Source organism: Lepidochelys kempii, chromosome 2 (genome assembly GCF_965140265.1).
Source record: "Lepidochelys kempii isolate rLepKem1 chromosome 2, rLepKem1.hap2, whole genome shotgun sequence".
Lineage (NCBI taxonomy): Eukaryota > Metazoa > Chordata > Testudines > Cheloniidae > Lepidochelys > Lepidochelys kempii.
Window position 1 is genome coordinate 249,335,979 of NC_133257.1, and position 21,950 is coordinate 249,357,928.

The 21,950-nt window shown below is 41.4% G+C and overlaps 1 protein-coding gene across 1 annotated transcript in view; it reads left to right on the forward strand.

The window, feature by feature from the left end:
* Positions 1–21,950, forward strand: part of PTPRN2 (protein tyrosine phosphatase receptor type N2) — a 1,054,095-nt gene that overhangs the window by 119,365 nt on the left and 912,780 nt on the right. Inside the window, exon 2 of the mRNA XM_073334545.1 lies at positions 9,485–9,535. Coding sequence (XP_073190646.1) covers positions 9,485–9,535 — 51 coding nt within the window. The remainder of the gene's footprint in view (positions 1–9,484; positions 9,536–21,950) is intronic.

Genomic DNA, 21,950 nt, shown 5'->3' on the forward strand with positions numbered 1-21,950 from the left:
AAAGCACAAAGAAAAAAAGGGAGGAAAGGAAGATTATTAACTGAGTTAATGCCAAAATTAAACCAATGAAAACAAACAATAGTAGATTTTTATATGCAACTGATAGGATTTGAGCAGTTTACAGATTTCAGCCACAACTCCTCTTAATTTACATGCATGCTGGTACTATACTGGTAATGTGCCCAAAAACAAATCTGGTGAGCTAAGAAGAACTATACTTGACTTTTGTGCCCTATTCAAAGCAAATTGTCCCAGTCACTTTTGCCCCCCAGTAGAGCTGTAGACTTGGTTTGTGTGTGTGTACGTGTATGTATGGAAGGAAGGGGGGGGGAAATCACATGAGCTGGAGTGACCAGTGAGTTCCTTCTTCAGCTGACCAGGCAGAGCTGTGTGTCACCACACCACTTAGTGGAGGGGGTTGCAGATTCTCAAGTGGGCCAGCCCACCTCTTTAAGTCATTAATTTCCAAAGAACTTAACTCCCAATTGTTCACAAAATAAGTTATCGTATTTTCAGAAGAGTTTAGCATGTTGGGTGCTGAATACTGTGAAAAATCTGGATAATTTTTAGGCATCTAAATGGGAGTGGAGTTCTTCAAAAAATCTGGCCATTGATCCTTATCCTCTAATTCTTCCTTTAGGGAAACTGAAATGTACTTTATGTCCAGAGCTATTCACCGCAGCTGGTAAAGATAAAATACTCAAATCTTGCCCTGAGGAACCTCTAGTGAGCCAAAGAAGCACATCAGACATGCCTACTTTTTGTCTTCTGGGGCCCTCGCACGGTTGTTTCCATCACCAGCAATGTTTGGAGGGAAAAGATCTCCTGGGTTTTCTGTTGCAGGGCGCTGCTGGGCGCCAGCTGGATGTCAATGCGGTAGAAGCAGGTGGAACAACCTGTGTTCTCAAGAATATTAAATGACTGTTTGTACCAGCATAGTTCTTAAAAACACACACCCACACCCACACACCCCCCCACACACCCACCCCCACACACACCCACACACCCACACCCACACCCCCATACCCACACACCCCCACACACACCCCCACCCCCCCCCCACACACACACCCCAAACTTGTGATGAGGTGAATGCATTACAGTCTGTAAAAGGTTAACAGGTCCTGGCTGGTTACGTGGCCACTGCAGGGGGAGTTTAAAAGGAAGGGGAAGCTGGCTGTAAGTGTAAGACTGCGTTCTCTTTTTTCCTGGCTGGCTGACATAGGGAAAGTCTCTGGGGAAAATATTGTATTTCAATTTATTTGCTATTGTGTTGAGGAGAATAAAACCATCGTTGAGGAAAGGGCTTTAAAAAGACTAATACTTGAAGCTTCATCCCCCTTCCTTGGGTGGTGAAACCACCCACAAGCTTGAAGAACTCATAAAGGAGATACAATTAATGCAATATTATCATAGGCTGGTAAGTGGGGAAAATATGCATAATGTTCTCTTTGTGGTCTGTGCTGCTGTTGTCGCTTTTGTTGTTTATCAACATTTTTGATAGCATAGATGTCGTCTTAGGCTCTGTGCTGCTCATTTTCCCCATAGATGAGGTTGAAGTGACGTAGAGTCATTGATGAGTGACATAGCATAGTGGCCTACAATCTGGTTCTGTACTTCATAGGTTCCAAGGCCAGAGGGACCATGGTGATCATCTAATCCGACCTCCTGTATAACACAATCATAGAACTTCCCCCAAAATAATTCCTAGAGCAGATCTTTTAGAAAAACATCCCGATGTTGATTTAAAAATTGTCAGTGATGGAGAATCCATCACAACCCTGGGGAAATTGTTCCAGTGGTTAACTATCCTCACTGTTAAAGATGTATGCCTTATTTCCAGTCTGAATTTGCCTAGCTTCAACTTTCAGCCAATGGATCACATTATACTTTTTCTATGCTAGACTGAAGAGCCCACTATCAAATCTGTATTCCCATATAGGTACTTACAGGGTGATCAAGTCACCACTTAGCCTTCTCTTTGTAAAACTAAGTAGATTGAGCACCTTGAGTCTACCACATGTTTTCTAATCCTTTAATTATTCTGATGGCTCTTCTCTGAACCCTCTCCAATTTATCAACATCGTTCTTGAATTGTGGGCCCCAGAACTGAAAACAGAATACCAGCAGTGGTCTCACCAGTGCCAAATACGGAGGTAAAATAATATCTCTTCTCCTTCTTGAGATTCCCCTGTTTATGCATCTAAGGACTGTATTAGCCCTTTTGTCCACAGCATCACACCGGGATCTCATGTTCGGCTGATTATGCACCACAATCCCCAAATCTTTTTCAGAGTCACTGCTTCCCAGGACAGAGCCCTCATCTTGTAAGCATGGCCTACATTCTTTGTTCCTAGATGTATACACTTAGCCACATTAAAACGCATATTGTTTGCTTGTGTGAACAAAGATCCAGATTGCTCTGTATCAGTAACTTGGCCTAGTCATTATTTACCATTCCCCCAATTTTGTGTCATCTGCGAACTTAAAATAATAAAATCATCATCAGTGATGATTTTATGTTTTCTTCCAGGTCTTTGATAAAAATGTTAGAGTAGTGGTGAGAACTGACCACTGCAGGATCCCACCAGAGAAACATCCACTCAGTGATGATTCCCCATTTACTGTTACATTTGGAGACCTATCAGTTAGTTTTAATTTATTTAATGTGTGGCATATTAATTTTATATCATTCTTGCATTTTAATAAAAGTGTCTAAACCTTTCCTTTCTTGTCTTTGTTTTTAAGAGAGGAGATTTATAATAAACCCAGTAGAATTAAATTTTGGGACACTCTGCCTCACTTTGTGACCTGGCCTGGTTAGAATGGATAATTTTTGTCAGAACCCACGAAGAGGAATGTGTTACTCATAAAGAGATTAAAATTCACAGTCTCTGCACTCAGGAGCTGAAGAGCTTGAAAAGCCATTTCCAATACTATTTGGTTGATTGTATCCATGGAATGACCTTGACATAATGGGGAACAAAAATATATGGGGATAAACTAGAGGAAGAGAGAGGCTGGAACCAGTGCAGTGACAGGCTCTATGGATTCTGCCCTTTAGCTAGTTGAGAAGTGAGGGTTTTCCCTGAGCAGAGGGTGTAATCTGTATGTTCTTCTTGTAGAGAGTGCCAGAGAACCCAGCTGGGAGAGGAGAAGGGGCTTATGCTTGGCTCAGCTGTAGTGAATTCCTTTATCAGAAGGGTTTATAAAAATGATGAACGGTTCAAATCCACAGAACAAGTGATTTTTGAGAGAGGACCACCGAACCCATCAAGGGGGAAGAATCTGGCTGTTTCTTTTCACTCGCTGAATTCTGGGTACAAGAAGTCCTTGTGCCTGCATGATTTGGCCTGGCCCTCTGAACTTCATAATGTGGGTTGTACTTACTTTAATCAGCTTTGATTACTTGATTACTTTGATTACTTGTGCACATAAACTCTTTTGGCACTCACTATTGTAACTCACTGAGAAGTTAATTCTTTTTATGTTGTTAATACACGAAGTCTTTATATTGTGTTAATTCACATTGCGGTACACACAGCATACCTATCACAAAACCTTAAAATAAAGGACTGAAAAATTAACAATGATAACAACGCACAATCAACCCGTGGAACTCTTTTTCAGAAGCTGTTGTGACTATAAGGATTCAAAAAAGAGTTAGATAAGTTCATGGAGGCTAGGTCCATCAGTGGCTATTAGCCAGGATGGGCAGGGATGGTGTCCCTAGCCTCTGTTTGCCAGAAGCTGGGAATGGGAATGGGCGACAGGAGATTGATTACTTTTACATTGGTGAGGCCTCATCTGGAGTACTGTGTCCAGTTTTGGGCCCCACACTACAAGAAGGATTTGGAGAGAGTCCAGCGAAGGGCAACAAAAATGATTAGGGGTCTGGAACACATGACTTATGAGGAGAGGCTGAGGGAGCTGGGATTGTTTAGCCATGGTTCACCATTCCCAGCCAATGGGAGCTGCAGCAAGTGGCGTGGGCTGCAGGGATGTGCTGGCCACCGCTTCTCAGGGAAGAGTATAAAAATATTGCTCGGGCATGTAGGAATGAAATTAGGAGGGCCAAATCGCACCTGGAGCTGCAGCTAGCGAGAGATGTTAAGAGTTAAGAGTAACAAGAAGGGTTTCTTCAGGTATGTTGGCAACAAGAAGAAAGCCAAGGAAAGTGTGGGCCCCTTAATGAATGAGGGAGGCAACCTAGTGACGGAGGATGTGGAAAAAGCTAATGTACTCAATGCATTTTTTTGCCTCTGTCTTCACGAACAAGGTCAGCTCCCAGACTGCTGTGCTGGGCATCACAACATGGGGAATAGATGGCCAGTCCTCTGTGGAGAAAGAGGTGGTTAGGGACTATTTAGAAAAACTGGACGTGCACAAGTCCATGGGGCCGGATGAGTTGCATCCGAGAGTGCTAAAGGAATTGGTGGCTGTAATTGCAGAGCCATTGGCCATTATCTTTGAAAACTCTTGGCGAACGGGGGAAGTCCCGGATGACTGAAAAAAGGGTAATGTAGTGCCAATCTTTAAAAAAGGGAAGAAGGAGGATCCTGGGAACTACAGGCCAGTAAGCCTCACTTCAGTCCCCGGAAAAATCATGGAGCAGGTCCTCAAAGAATCAATCCTGAAGCACTTACATGAGAGGAAAGTGATCAGGAACAGTCAGCATGGATTCACCAAGGGAAGGTCATGCCTGACTAATCTAATCGCCTTCTATGATGAGATTACTGGTTCTGTGGATGAAGGGAAAGCAGTGGATGTATTGTATCTTGACTTTAGCAAAGCTTTTGACACGGTCTCCCACAGTATTCTTGTCAGCAAGTTAAGGAAATATGGGCTGGATGAATGCACTATAAGGTGGGTAGAAAGTTGGCTAGATTGTCGGGCTCAACGGGTAGTGATCAATGGCTCCATGTCTAGTTGGCAGCCGGTGTCAAGTGGAGTGCCCCAGGGGTCGGTCCTGGGGCTGGTTTTGTTCAATATCTTCATAAATGATCTGGAGGATGGTGTGGATTGCACTCTCAGCAAATTTGCGGATGATACTAAACTGGGAGGAGTGGTAGATACGCTGGAGGGCAGGGATAGGATACAGAGGGACCTAGACAAATTGGAGGATTGGGCCAAAAGAAATCTGATGAGGTTCAATAAGGATAAGTGCAGGGTCCTGCACTTAGGACGGAAGAACCCACTGCACAACTACAGACTAGGGACCGAATGGCTAGGCATCAGTTCTGCGGAAAAGGACCTAGGGGTGACAGTGGACGAGAAGCTGGATATGAGCCAGCAGTGTGCCCTTGTTGCCAAGAAGGCCAATGGCATTTTGGGATGTATAAGTAGGGGCATAGCGAGCAGATCGAGGGACGTGATCGTCCCCCTCTATTCGACATTAGTGAGGCCTCATCTGGAGTACTGTGTCCAGTTTTGGGCTCCACACTACAAGAAGGATGTGGATAAATTGGAGAGAGTCCAGCGAAGGGCAACAAAAATGATTAGGGGTCTGGAACACATGACTTATGAGGAGAGGCTGAGGGAACTGGGATTGTTTAGTCTGAGGAAGAGAAGAATGAGGGGGGATTTGATAGCTGCTTTCAACTACCTGTGAGGTAGTTCCAGAGAGGATGGTTCTAGACTATTCTCAGTGGTGGAAGAAGACAGGACAAGGAGTAATGGTCTCAAGTTGCAGTGGGGGAGGTTTAGGTTGGATATTAGGAAAAACTTTTTCACTAGGAGGGTGGTGAAACACTGGAATGCGTTGCCTAGGGAGGTGGTGGAATCTCCTTCCTTAGAAGTTTTTAAGGTCAGGCTTGACAAAGCCCTGGCTGGGATGATTTAATTGGGGATGGGTCCTGCTTTTGAGCAGGGGGTTGGACTAGATGACCTCCTGAGGTCCCTTCCAACCCTGATATTCTATGATTCTATGATTCTCGCAGCTTCCATTGGCCGGGAACGGCGAACTGCGGCCGCTGGGAGCTGCGGACAGCCGTGCCCATGGATGGTCAATGTAAACAAACTGTCTCATGGCCCCCCAGTGGATTACCCTGATGGGCTGCATGTGGCCCGCGGGCCACAGGTTGCCCACCACTGGCCTCGACCAACATGGACTTTTTCAAAGGTCCTTTTCTTCATTATGCTTTTCAACCAGTTCAGGAGTGGGCCTCCTTAGACAGCTGGATAGTTTCATGGTGATCCTGGTTTTAAAGTGCTTCTGTATAAACAAAATGTTTAACAGTGTTTTATTTCATTAGGGCTTGGGGTAACTGCATCAACTTTTCATGTGTTTGGCTGGAAGTTAGGTGGGAGGGGAATTGTTTTGCTGGAAAATTAAGTGTATTTTTGATCCTGTAATGCAGGAACTGAATGAAGTGTCTGCTGGATATAATGCCTCTTCACTCTTCGAGAGTGACTTATTACCATCGTTAGTATTAGTAGGTAGATGATATTTAAAATGAATGTGCTTCTTAATGTTACAGCAAATAACAACAAAAATAAATTAGCAGTTAAATTAGCATATTGACTGGCTGGGTGATGTATGTCTAGCATTTAACGCTGGTAATGAATAATTTGAAATATCACATATCTCAAGGAGGCTTGAAGGTTTTGTAGACTTTTTACAGTAATCAAGGTTGGGTATGGTTTGCCCTACACTGGGTTTATGAATTTTCACTTCAAGGAATTGGCTTTCAGGGTTAATTGAATCAGATGCCTCATTCTAATCAACATCTAATAGTCAACTGTTATTAAAAGAGAATGTAAAGCAGTATATAATCAGTTTTCCCGTGCTCTTTAAGGAAAATAGATTGATAATGCAAAACAGATCAAGCAAAATTACAGAGTGCATTTGAGTCATATATTCATACTGATGGGGCTTTGGTGTTTCCATTTTTCATACTTAACATGCTCATTTTATTGATCATAATTTAGGCCTTCTCTGGGCCTTTCCACTTTTTAAAAACTACTAATATGTTAGAACCTGACTCAGTGCCTCACTGTACAATCACCATTCTGTTATGAATGGATCCACTTGCTGGGTCCCACCATGCTTTCAAGTCAACAGGGTAGAGTCTAGTCGCTGTTTGTAGCTCTGGGTCTATGGGCCATGTTCCCATGACTCAGATCTCGTCTGTCACCCTTCTTTGGAATGTGGAGTGCTGATGCCCTAGGCCCAGAAATCAACATCTGAGAATTCCTGAACCCCCTGCCCCTCCCAGTCACTTACGTAGTTCCAGAGCTCCACCTAAGCTGTGGGCACTCCAGGCTTTTAGTTTAACCCCTTCAGGGATAATGTGACAAGAAGGCAAGGACCCCTTCGCAAAGGAATTCGTTAACCAGAGAAAATTTACTCTTAGAGTACTCAAGCCCTGAGATTCACCCTCCCCTAGTCTCATCTCAACCCTTCTGTGAGTCCCAGAATCATCATTGTTTCAGGCTGGGCAGAAACCCCTCCTACCCCTTCTCTCCTGGAAGTCCCTCTTATGTGCACTGATGGTTGGCTCCCAGCACAGAGCAGGACCTTGCCATTAAGTAGGCCCCTCCCCACTCATCCTCAGCCCGTGTAGAAAATCAGTTATTCCACAGGGGCTGGTAGTTGAGAGACAGTTGATGGCTCTCGACTGATGAGGAGTGAAACATGTTTCCTGGGTAGAGCATCAGACTAGAATTCATCACAACAGGTTTGCCTTGGGAAAGTTAAGACATTTTCAGCACATAATACAAAATGGAGTTCATAATTTGAAACAACCATCTACTGCTCTGTCATATTGTGCATGCAGACTCCATCCATGTATGTGTGTAAAGTGCTGTATGCATTTTCATTCCATTTCCACAGCCTACAGCGGATACCTAATTTAGGAACATAGATGAGCAGCTGTGTGTGTGTGAGAGAGATCATTGTATGAGCTTTCCCTCACCAGTGCTTTATATCCTTCCAAACCCTTTCCGTTTCAAGGAAGAGACTCAGGATTTCACCTGCACTAAGGCTTTTACTCACTCTAGTTTAGAGCTGCTGACTCCAGGAATCTCCCTATGATCAAAGAATTGTTGTAGTGATATTTGCACTTCCTCTGCATCTGGGGAGGCAGGCCGAGTTGGGAATAGAGGGAATTTGCTTCAATGATTAGACCATGTGCTGAGAGTTAAATGCCCTGACTTGGTGTTGACTCACTGTGTGGCACTGGGCAAGTCAGTTTAATCTCCGGGACTCCATATGCCCATCTGTGCATCTGAGGCAATACCTGCCTCTCAGATATGTTGTGAAGTGTAATGTTTGTCAAGAGATTTGAGATCTGTGTGGAAGGCATGACCTGAGTTCAGAGTAGAGTATTTTTTGAGTGCATCCCATCCCAATTCTTTATCGAGTTGTCAGGTTTGATTGTCAGGAGATGGAATAATTAGTGTACTGAAGGTCTGGACTAAGACAGACTGGGGCCCTAGGCACAGCATGATGCCTCTACCGTGAGACTCTCCACCTGCACTGTGGCCCCCATTTGGAGTGAGCATGGCATGGGCAGCATCGTGGAGAGCCCTTTTCTCCTTCTGGGAGCAGCATCAGGGGCCCTTTCTAAAGGGAAGCAACAGGGATAGTAGCAGGACTTCCGCCACTGAGAGTAGTGAAGTCAACAGCAGGGGAAGGTAGGGGACAGTACTTACCCCAGTCATCAGTATCTATGTGCATGAGTGGGTGGGCTGGGACTGCTTTGCAACCAGATACAGAGTCCTCTGTTTGGGTGTTGATGGCAGGGGCCCTCAGAACAGTGAGTCTGGGAGTTAACACCCCATGGAAATAAGAAAATCTCTCAGAGCGATTTTTCCAGGCTGTCTGCAAACTGAGGCAATGAGGCAGGCATTGCTGCATTGGCACACTCATCCTCATTGTGAAGGTTTTCTCTGCACCGTAATCTTATTTTTATGTTTTTAAATGACAGCTGGTAGTCTGATATAATCACATGACTCAAGGAGCTGGGGCCCTAGGCATGATCTTATGGTGTCAATGCCTAAATCCAGCCCTGCTGCATTCCACCTGGTCCCTTAACTGCTGAAAGCAATACTTGCCTGATTACCAGCTTCAGCTTACCTCAAACAGAGTATATTGAGAGGACTTCTGAGTTCCATGTTATACTATCCACTAGGTCACTGTGCTGGTCTCAGCATACTCTAATTTGTGATGGCACCTAAACAGATAAGCAGAATATGAGGCTCTTCATATTATTGTCAGGAACAAGGAAGATACAATCATTTGTAGAGTAGGGAGGGGGAGAAGTGGGCCCAATGCTGTTCTGGAAGTGTACATTTAGTGAGAGTAGCTTTCTGACAAGCCTGTTTCCATGTTCTTGATTTTCTGTACTGCCCCATTTAGAAACCTAAGGTCAACCAAATGTCTGAATCTCACTGAGGATTTAATAGCCTAAGAAGTCTGTACTCTACCAATTATCCACAGTTTGAAAACTGTACTGATTTTAACTTTCCGTTGTGTTTTTAGGCTGCCTATTTGAGGATGACCTTTGCGAACCTTTTGAGATCTGCATAAATGGTAAGTCTGAGTGATGTGTTTTGTTGACCTATCTGTCCTCTATATAATTACATATAATAGTCAACTTAAGCAAAATCTAAGTTATGAGTAAAGTATTTTATATCAGACTGCTGATAAGTAGTTGTTAGGTTGAGTTAAACGGCATTTTTATTCCTCTTGGCTTTAGACAATATCATGACTAACAAAATTTTCTGGAAATAATTAGAAATAAAGTTAAATACACTGAAATAAAAATATCTTTACTTTTAAAACTGACAGTCTCGCTTGAAAGCAGCAGTTCTGTCAGTCAGAGTTTTACCTTTTTAGACTATAATGTTAAGTAATCATCCCTTTTGTTTTTTCAAGACAAGTTCCTTTATTATCTCATAGGAAAAAGGAGGGCTTGAAAGGAATCTTTCTCCCTCTGCTTGGGATACTACCATTTTTTTCTGAATATACTGCTTCCTTGTCCTTTTGCTTGAGCTAACCCTACAGCTGCATTCAGCAGCTTCTTTCTCCTCTTCCTCCTACCTTCTCTGCAGTGAGACAAGAAAACAGACACAACACTGTTAGTGGGTGGCTGCAGATCAAAGTCCACTAGAGTGGGAACAGCAACCACTTTGGTCTCATTCCAGGGTTGTTAATGTGCTGTATGAAATCACTGCTGTTCTGAGGAACCAGTATCTTTACAGGGATGCCTCTAATTATTGTTATGACTGCAAAATGGTACAATACATAGATTCATAAATATAGCTTAATTACAAAGTACAATGCATAGGATTTTTGTCCTCATGAACGAGTGGCACAAAATACAGTGAGAGGACTCGTGTTTGTTTAAGCATTCAGTCAGTACTGTTATCTTTCTAATATAGCACATTTTGTAGTTTCTGATACAGAAACAGATTTAAGCATGTGTCTAATTTAAAGCATGAGTACTCCCATTTAAGTCAATGGGGACTTCTCATGTGCCTGAAATTAAGGTATGTGCTTAAGTACTTTCCTGAATCAGGTCCTTTAAACAAATAGGGTGGGGGTGTGTGAGTGAGTGAGTGAGAGAGAGAGAGATGAAAAAATAAGATAAAATAAATACATAGAAAGTAAAGATGCGTAAGTTCCCCAACTTCCCCTCAAAGTTAATTCTATAGTAAACTTCCTAGTTTACCTGGTCTTTTGTGGCTATTAAAATAATCTGCAAAAGAACACCTCATGTGGTCAGATTTGTGTGTCTGATCCAGAGTGTAGCTCCACAGTTTTGTACAGTGTTGGATTTTCAAGCATATCATATACTTTTTATCCAATGACTAGATGGAGATTTTCAAATGAGTATTACCCTTAACTGGGCCATGAGACTCTACGCTGTTATATCCAGCAAAGAGAGTCCACCACACTCAAGAGATTCATGCAAAAAGGGACACAGTTTTAACGGCATCCATCTCATTATTTTTTAAAAATTGCAATAAAATTGCAAATGTGTATGTATTTATAATGTCTTATTACCTTTCTATGCCCAATTTAGTGAATTACTGTGAGATTTTGAAAAGCATTAATTTTAGCCGCATTAAAGTCAGTGGGAGTTTCACTTTTGTTTTCAGTGGGAGTTTTGCCTTTGTTTTCAGTGGGAGCAGAGTTAAGCCAACTGTGCTCTTTTGAAAATATTATTCTTATTTTTCCCTAAGCAAAGTTGATAAAAGTAGGTCAATGATGATTAAGCACCTCAGTCACTGGCATTCACCAGTGACTGATTTTAATTTTAAAAACGTGCAGGGACATCATCAGTTTGTTTACAACTACTACAATGTATGTCATGTTTTTGCCCTAATCTGGGTGAATATTCTCTAAATTATAAATGCATCTATATGACAAATAAAAAGGCACCATTGCTGACAAATTCATAAAACAATCTTAGTAGCAATATTTTTGAGGGACCTACACAAATGTTTTCATCTCATGTGCCCTTGTCTGCTTCCAATTAATAAACAGTATTCACAGAATTATGCTCATGTCGTCAATAATGCTCATTGGGAAGTAAATAAAGTAAATTGGAATCAAAGCACAAAAAAGGCAAAGAAAGTCAAACTTATTTTTAAATCATAAGGAAAATCATCAAAGTTTGTAAAAGAGCAGGATCAAAATCATTAAGGAAATTAATGTTATTTTCAAGGCTCTGAAGAAGATGGATATTGAAAGATTCAAGTAAAACAGGAATTGGGGAAATGAAAAATAAAATATACTAGGCAATGCCTCTTTTTGTATTTAACAGAAAACGTGAGGACTCCTTACTTTTGAGCATCACCCTCTCCCCCAAGCTATTTTTTGTATAACTGTGTCTTTGAAATTCTCCAGATATTCCTGACGTCTGTAAATTGTGCAGTGCAGAGGTACCCAGACCCCTGAGAGCTGTGGGATTTACATTTTTCAAAAGAAAATAACTTGGTTAGTTTTCCAGCACAAGTGGATTTTTTTTTTTTCTAAAAATTAAATACCTGCAACTTTGGGATAAACATTCCCCTGGATTAAAGGAAAGGAGAATTAAAACTATTTTTGTATTGTTAAAAATAATAATTGGATCATAAGTTCTAGTGTAAGGAGCTGAGAGAAGAAAGGTTCATTCATCACATCATATACATCTGTTAGGCCATATATCACCATTCAGTGCAGGAACTGCTGTACATTTGTCTGTGCAGCAATCAGTGTTATATCATGTATAGGGCCCTAACAAATTAATGGCCATGAAAAATACGTCACGAACCATGAGATCTGGTCTCCCCCCATGAAATCTGGGGGAGATCAGTGTTATACTATACAGATTTCACGGGGGAGACCAGTGTTTCTCAAATTGGGGGTCATAGAATCATAGAAGATTAGGGTTGGAAGAGACCTCAGGAGCTATCTAGTCCAACCCCGTGCTAAAAGCAAGACCAACACCAACTAAATCATCCCAGCCAAGGCTTTGTCAAACCGGGCCTTAAAAACCTCTAAGGATGGTTATTCCACCACCTCCCTAGGTATCCCATTCCAGTGCTTCATCACCCTCTTAGTGAATTAGTATTCCTAATATCCAACCTAGATCCTCCCCCCCCCCCACTGCAACTTGAGACCATTGCTTCTTGTTCTGTCATCTGCCACCACTGAGAACAGCCAAGCTCCATCCTCTTTGGAACCCCCCTTCAGGTACTTGAAGGTTGCTATCAAATCCCTCCTCACTCTTCTGCAGACTAAATAAGCCCAGTTCCCCCAGCCTCCTAATCATTTTCATTGCCCTCCGCTTTGGGTCCTGACCCAAAAGGGAGTTGCAGGGGGTGTCACAGGGTTATTGTAGGGGGGTTGCGGTATTGCCACCCTTACTTCTGTGCTGACTTCAGAGCTGGGCGGCCAGACGGTGGTGGTGCTGACCAAGGGCCCAGCTCTGCAGGCAGCAGTACAAAATTAAGGGTGGCAATATCATACCATGTCATCCTTTCTTCTGCGCTGCTGCTCGCGAGCAGCAGCGCAGAAGTAAGGGTACTAGTACACCAACCCCCGCATACGATAACCCTGCAACCCCCACCACTCCTTTTTGGGTCAGGACCCCTACAATTACAATACCGTGAAATTTCAGATTCAAATAACTGAACTCATGAAATTTACGGTTTTTAAAATCCTATGACCGTGAAATTGACCAAAATGGACCGTGAATTTGGTAGGGCCCTAATAATTTATAAAGGCCTTTTTTGGCCTCAGTGATGAGTTCTTATTTGCATTTGCTTAGTTACTCCTGCAACACTCAAGCAATATTAATTTTCTTCCATAAATCTTTTTTCAGTTTTCCTGAACGGCACTTACTCAACAAGTGGTTAAAAAGGAGCGTATTGTTTTATGTTTGCCTTAGTGATATGAGGATTAGCCAAGGAAGACGACTTTGACTGTGCTTTCTGGATTTTTCATTGAGAGAGGCAGGCTTTGGGGTGAAAATATTTAGATGCCATTTGATTTTACATCCTGCAAGTCAGTTCAATGACTGTTTCTTTATCTGTAGAATGGGGAATAGGATACTTACCATGTTTGTAAAGGGCTTTGAGATCTAGGGATAAAAATTATTTGTAAGAGCTAGGTGATATTATTATTTCTAGACCTTAATAGAAAAGTGAAGAACATTACTTGGAATTCTATAAAGCTGAAGAATGGATGTTCCCATATAAGCATCTGAGTTGTTATATGAAGAAAGAAGCAGATGGATAAACATTTTAAGACTAACAGAAGTTGGAGTAAGCACAGTAAATGAATAGCAAGGCAAATAAGATCAGGAATTGGGGGTAGGGGAGAGTAGGGCATGTGTGTGCATGTGAGACATAGAGTGAATGAGGCTTCAGGAAGGAGTTTTCAGAACTCTGAAAGCAAATTGCATATACATCTGTTCAGAACGTTTCCTGTAGCTGTATATTTAAAGTTCTTCTAATCTCAGTTTTTTGACTGAATATTTGGAAAATGTCATGTTCTATTTTGCATTGTACACGATAAGTAAAGCAGTTTATGCAAAACATCAGCTTTCTGCTGCTGTGCAGCTATCCAATTACAAGATGTAAAGCAATATTATAGATGCTGATCGAAAACAGCAACCAAGCATATCCTGTCCTTTCTTATAAAATAACACTGTGTGCTGTATACTGGTGTTGAGGTAAACAGCATAGGGTGTAGACAAGGCTGTTAGTTTGAAAATAGCTACCCCCAGCTTTCTATGTTACTCTCTAATATTTGAGTTGCTCATACAGAGCACTGGCATTATTTTGTTTAGGTAATCTCAAGATCATTTGCTTCAGCCTCAGTATCTTCCTGCTGCTTTCATATCCTTCCTTAGATGCCACCTCTTCACTTCCCATCAAGGGAGCATTTATAAAGCTAGGAGAGTTTTATTAATGGCAGATGCAGTTGTTGCAAATCTCCTTGCAGCATGAAACCATAACAGGGATTGTGCAGATAAGATCTGATTGCAGAAAATAGCTCTGTGAGGTGAACCAAAAAAGTTAATTAACTATAGTGGCTGGCACACTGTATCATTAAGTCAAGCCTCATTGACAGCAACTAAACCTCTCACAGGAAGACATGGTCTAATGTCTGAAATAGTGTTTTTAGATTCTGTGTCCCTGAAAGCCTGTATAAACAGTTAAGCACAGCTGAATCAACGTGGCTTTATATATGCAAGCTGCACTTGTTAGAGGGGACTTTGATTAGTACAATATATTGAAGTCTTCCAAGCATGACAACTTACAATCGTGAGCCTTTCCAAGTTTGAATGTCTCCAAATAGTTTAGAATATTAATGTCTTTTTTTCCTAAGCTGCAGTGCTTCCATGAACATTTTGGGATGTTAGTGATTGTGTGTGTTGATGACAAGCCATCAGGTTTGCATGTGTTGATGACAAAGCCATAAATGGTGAACATGTGCAACAGATGATAAGGGAGTAGAGTAAGGATCCCTGAAGCGGTTTCTTGCACTTAATGTGTTATGCTTTGAGGTTTCCAAATAGTCACCTAATAGGATGGAATTGTGCAGCATTGTTTAGCTAACATGTCTACAGCTATATCTGTATTGACAAGGCATTTCTTTTAGCAAAGGTACAGAGTTTTTGTAGAATGACTGTATAAATTTGTGTATGAGCTTCTCAAAGCTTCTCAGTAATCGTCAGTGTTTGTTAAATCCAAATTCAAGCTTCTGTTGAAATACTTCAAATAGCACTGGCACATGCCTTGATCGTATAATATAACATTTTTCATCCAAGTATGTCAGAGCGCTTTCCCAGTATAAATGAAGTCTAACACCAGCTCAGGAAGTACTGGAGATCTCAAAAGTAAATTTGATGTTGAGATTTTCAACCTGACTTTCAGGAAAAAAGTACACATAGGTTTAGAATTAGTATCCAAACTAAGCCATTTACATCTGGAAGTTCTCCCGTAACCACTTGTAAAACACAGAGATCGAGGGGGTGGGGGGATCTTACCTGAGATCAAGTAATTTTTAATATTCTTTGAGTAAACAGGGGAGACTTGTCAAAATACAACATTAAATTCAAGAAAGGGGCACCCTTGTGTGTCTACTGTTATCTCTGAAAATTAATTTTGGTCACATTGTATCCTAAAAGCTAAAGAATAATTAGCTGTTACATAGTGCTTGAGATTTTCAAAGGATTTTATGTGCACCTTTACCTTACAAGGGATTGTGAGGATTAGTTAAGTATTTTCAATTGGGGAAGTAAACACAGAAAGATTAACTTTGGCACAGATTTTCAAAACTGGTCTCCGAATATTGGATGCCTCATATTAGACCTAGATGTCTCGTTGGAGAGTCATTGTATGAGTTCTTCTTCAGCTGTTCCAAAGCACCTTCTGCTCTATTTACAGTGCCTTCTGCTCTCTTTTATTGAGTTGTACAGTTCTGTCACTCTTACTGGTCAGAGTGTATGTGAAGACCTTCAGGGAACAGATAACATGGTTTTATCTGATTTATCCTCAGTATGCTATGCAGAACTGTATTTGGCTTTGTCTTCTCTGCTAAAATGTTTGGGTTTTTTAACCTTAGAGTAACTAGTGTGCATGAGCTATCCCCATTTAAAAACACAGTGAAGACACAGCATTTTAGTTTTACTATGGGATAAATAAGGTGAGGTCAGCACTATACCCACAGCTCGGGTTGACCTCAGACAGATTACCTCACTGTAAAACTTGGGTGGCTTGTCTTCCCTGTGTTTTTTACCTGGAGCTCACTCACACACATTAGTTACCCTAGGTATAAATAACACTCCATTTTTAGCAGTGAAGGTACAGTCTGTGTCTCTTCCAAACAGGAAGTTTGTATCTTGGTGCTGTTTCAGTGACTGATTGAAACTGACTAGATACAAGTGTGATGTTGCACTCCACATGTTTTATGGAAATAGGCTTATGAGTGTGAATATTGTTAGGGGGCTTATTCCTTCACCCACTTACTTCCCTGGTCCTCCTTGCATGAACAGAGAGCAACAATACTCGAAGTCCAAAGGTGCAAACAATTCGATGTTTATTGGGGTGAACTTCCAGCAAGCATGATTCCAGTTTCCTTCCTTAGTGTCCCCCTTCCCAGCTCTGACACCACAGAGCCTTACACCTGTGTCCTTGTTCCCATTCCTGCCCTTAGTGAAACATGATTCCAATTTCCATACCCCATTCCCTGTTCCCATTTCCCCCTTTAGCCAAACATGATTCCAATTTCTTTACCCCCATTCCCTGTTCCCTTTTCCCCCTTTTGCCAAACATGATTCCAATTTCCCCACCCCCATTCCCTATTCCCATTTCCCCTCCCCACACCCACCCATTCATTTCCTGATGGACTGCAGACTATATAGTAAACCTTGAGTTCTGCTTAGCTAATACGTTAACCAATCATTTTCCTGAAATTTAACTAACCAATCCTAACATATTGTAACATGATTATGTAACCAATTATATCCCATCACCTGAATTAGTTTACACCCAGCAAAATTAATTATACAGCAGACAGAAACAGTCACAGAACCAGACAGAGATTATACAGACAAACAATAGCAAAGTGGGAACTATAATGACAAAACAATGCAGAAGTGAGGATTTCACATCCCAGCTATTGATAAGTGAGTTCTTGCCAGACAGGATGCTATCAAACTAAGTTTCCTTTTACATCTTCTAGGCACTTCCCTTTCTCTGGAGGTGACAGGCATTATCAGGACAGGAGTGTATTCCTAACAGCCCAATAGCACCTTCTTTCAATGTGACTAGTTTGGAATGTGAGGATGTGACCGGTCGCTTCCCAGCTTATGGCTGCCTCTGTTGCTTAGCCAAAGGCCTTAGCCTAAGAACAGGGCCTCAGGCTGTCACAGTGAGAGAAGGCCCTTACACTGGCAGACAGTGATTTTGATTCTTTCTTTTATACCTCTATAACTAGCTAAGTGATAAGAATACACCTAAATTCTTAGAGTGTAGGCCTTTACAGACAGGCCTCAATATCTATATCCTAACAAATATGATGTAACTGGAATATGCTTTATGAGAAAAGTCTCTTGTAAGGGATCATAAGAGAGGTTATAACCTACTGAATATATTCTTCCTATTTGTATGCATATATTATTCTTGTATCTGAAGCTAGATATATGAAGTATAACTCTGAGGTCCTATTGTAATTATGCAAAGTGTGGGCCATTAATGGTGGTTTAGAATCTTGATGGTTCCTATTGACTAGGACTTTTGGTTGTAAATGGTTTATTTACCTGCACGCCTTCCTGTGTGTGTGTGGGCCAACCCAGGAAGAATAGAGACCAGGGGTCTTACAGTGACATGTGACCATGTCCTATGATGCTGGAATCCATCTTAATCCTTGTACTTTTCCATTGATAAGGCGGGGGTGGGGACAAGCACAGACAAAAGATTCCTGCCTTGTGCCAAAGCTATAAAAGGGGGTGGAGCAGGACAAAGAGGGCTGCCAGTCATGAGAAAATCCCTGCTTACCACCTAAGATGTCTGTTGGATCTAACAAAGACTGTACTAGGGAAAAGGATTGGGCCCAGACTAGGACAGACTAGAAGCTTATTGGAACATCTCTGATGGCGAGATATTACCTGTAATCAGTTTCTGAATGTATTAGGCTTAGACTTGTGTGTTTTGCTTTATTTTGCTTGCTTACTTACTTTGTTCTGACTGTTATTACTTGAAACCACTTAAATCCTACTTTTTATACTTAAGAAAATCATTTTTGTTTATTAATAAACCCAGAGTAAGTGATTAATACCTGGAGGAGCAAACAGCTGGGCATAAGCTTTATACAGGGTATAACAGATTTATTTGGGATTTGGATCACATTGGGAACCTGGTGTCTGGGTGCTGGAGACAGGTAACCTGCTGAGCTGTTTTCAGTTAAGTCTGCAGCTTTGGCGGCATGGACAAGACCCTGGGGTCTGTGTTGCAGCAGGCTTGCATTTCTGGCTGAACAAGACAGGGTTCTGGATGTCCCAAACTGGCAGGGAAAATGGGCTCAGAGGTAATTTCAGCACATCAGGTGACAGTCCCAAGGGGGTCTCTGTGACCGAACCCATCACAGCAAGATAGTGATGTTACTAGTGGGGTATAAATTCAAGAATTCAGGCATCATCTTTGATTGAAAGCTGAAAGAGGAAACCCAGTATTAATGGCACTTCTAAAATATTTGAAAGTTATAATCTTTAAAGAGCGGCCCTATTTATGATAGTATACCCTTTGTGACATCTAACATGTGAGATACTTTATTTGGAGGTTTCAGAGTAGAAGCCACGTTAGTCTGTATCCGCAAAAAGAAAAGGAGTACTTGTGGCACCTTAGAGACTAACCAATTTATTTGAGCATAAGCTTTTGTGAGCTACAGCTCACTTCATCGGATGAAGTGAGCTGTAGCTGATGAAAGCTCATGCTCAGATAAATTGGTTAGTCTCTAAGGTGCCACAAGTCCTCCTTTTCTTTTTACTTTATTTGGAGTTACTCTTGAGAATCACTCCTAGCTGTAGCTCCTGCAGAACACAATAGCATGATGTCTATTGGTGGACCTTCGTTTGTGCTCCAGGAGCTGCACTGCCTGCCCACTATGCAGAAGCAAGGGAGATTAAAGTAGTATGTAAAGATGTAAATAACACAGATTTAATCTCCCTTAGGTTTCCTCTGTATCCCTGTGTCTTGTCCTGGTGATTAATCTTGACATGTTTGGAACCACTGCTGAACATTCCACAGTGTTATTTCAAGTGGACAGGAGGCAGAGCCTTCTCTGTCAAGGGCACATTCAAAAAGTACAATTGTCATATAATTCAAGAAGCTTTTGTGTCCCTGTGAGTTTTGTTTTTTACACGGGAGGATATTGTCTGTCTTTGGTAAATTATGGCCTGGGTTGGCATAGCGTTTTGGTGAGTGGAATGGTGCATTATTTATTGTGTGTTTTGGTGTGTGTTTAAAGGATTCTCGGTTTTGATTCAGTACTGGCTTTATATTAGGCCTTAAGGTTTTTAAAATATTTTTGTTAGTTGCCCAGTGGTTTTTCAACATAGGGCATCACAGAATAAAAATAAGTAGTTATTTAATACCTCTTTCACTCCGCTCCCATAATTCCTGGTCAGAACTTGCCAGCCATATTATGTATTGAGGGATTGTGATGTGGACAAGAGCCCAAGACAGAGGCTTGCAATTTCAGTCTCATTTTAGATTAGGACAGAATGTATAATGTTTTAAAGTGCACTATTCTGCTAGAACCACTACTGCCTAAGCACTAGATGCTTTTGGATGGTTATGAGACTTTCACTTTCAGAAATATACAATGTCATTTTGATACTAGAGGATAACGTGATTCTCTTGTACTTGCTGCTTTCTAAAATCCATGATAACTAGGTAACTTATAATTTAGAAAAAGCCCTGTAAGGTATGAAAGATGTATAATTTAAAATATTTTGGAAATATTAGGTTTGTTAATGGTTTTAATGTAAGGGCTTATCACACACAGGTACACTAATTACTTCTGTGTGGGATGTAAAAATTCACTCAACAGGTTACTCAGCAGCCTTTGCCAAGTTTGATATACAGAGCTGTTTTCTATTTTATTGTTGTTTTATTACACTTAAAAACAAACGAACAAAAATAAACCTTAATGTGACATCTGGGAGGCTGTGAAAAAGTACTGGCAGTTTGGAAAGGAGATTAGGGAGTCTCAATAAAATTTGTGCTTGATGAATCATGAAACACAAGAGTCTGAAAAGGACAATGTGGTCTAAAGAGACAGAACAGAACACCAAAGAATAATGTTCTGGCATTGGTGTGGAAAGACAGAGGGAACACTGCTTTGTAGTGTTTCTGAAACAGCAAAGACGTACATAGAACCTTCATGTCACCTCCCTCTCCATCTGACTTTGACATCAGGAAATGTAGCTTACCTCTTGAATAAGAATAAGGTGTTCGGTTTCTGGAACCTTGGGTAAATTGGATAGTGAGCAGCTTCCATCTTTACAGATCTGTTTGCACACTTGTAATCCAAGGACCTGGATAAACATAGTTGGGAACAGGGCATTTTAAGAAATATTACACAAGCAAAATAGATGCCAAATTGGTGGTTTTGTAGTGTGGACAAACGATGACTGGACTAGTACCGTATATCCTCTCCAGATTTGAAGTAAGATTTGAACTCATGTTTCTGTAATTAAAAGGATCGCCCTTGATTTAGCACTAACTGTTACGCTGTGGAGAAGCCCATAGAATAATAGAATATTAGGGTTGGAAGAGACCTCAGGGGGTCATCTAGTCCAATCCCCTGCTCAAAGCAGGACCAACACCAACTAAATCATCCCAGCCAGGGCGTTGTCAAGCTGGGCCTTAAAAACTCTAAGGATGGAGAGTCCACCACCTCCCTAGGTAACCCATTCTAGTGCTTCACCACCTTCCTAGTGAAATAATGTTTCCTAATATCCAACCTACACTTCCCTCACTGGAACTTGAGACCATTGCTCCTTGTTCTGTCATCTGCCACCATTGAGAACAACCTAGCTCCATTCTCTTTGGAACCCCCCTTTAGGTAGTTAAAGGTTGCTATCAAATTCCCCCTCACTCTTTTCTTCTGCAGACTAAATAAGCCCAGTTCCCTCAGCCTCTCCTCATAAATCATGTACCCCAACCCCCATGCTGGACTTCCTGAGCTGCCTTGTGCAGTATGTGTCTGTCCTCCTTGCCCCTCTCCTAAGTAAACATCAATCTAGGTATAAATATCATGCAAGAGTGACAGTAATTAATCAAATTAGTCAAATATTTGATTAAATAACAAGCTATCTAGGATAACAGAAAACACTGATAAAAATGGACAAAAAAGCTTCCAAAAAGGAACTGGACTAGAAACCTCAAAATACATAGATACTTTCCTGACTAGTATAATTACACGCTATTTCTTTTTCCTAGCACATACCATTTTGTGTTAATTTTTGAAAATTGTACTAATCTATTTATATGATTAATAGAAATGCAGGATAAATTATTTGACTACTTGTGTATTTAAAACTTACCTCCTTTTCCTACAGATACCATTTTATGGGGCGGTTATTAATTAATGCAAATATTGATCATCTGAATTCTCTCTGGGTGCAAAGTCTGTATCATCTTCTTCTTTGGCCATCTCTCGATGTGAGGATGATGTCTGCCAAGGGGGTTCATTGGTGGGTTTTTAAGTGGCTGAGGGGCCCAATTCATGCCCTGCAGATTTTCCCACAGAAGTGACAAGTGTAATCTTGGAGGAGACATGGTTGTTCGCTGGACTGTTGTGCCCTTTCTTTCCTCCTTTGTCACTTCTGTCTCATGAGCACGTCTGTTCTCCTCAAAGTGAGCTGTGGCTTCGTGTATGGTGTGGCATCACTGTGTTCTGTTCCTCACCGAATCCTCCTGTTAGGGGGCTTATTCCTTCACCC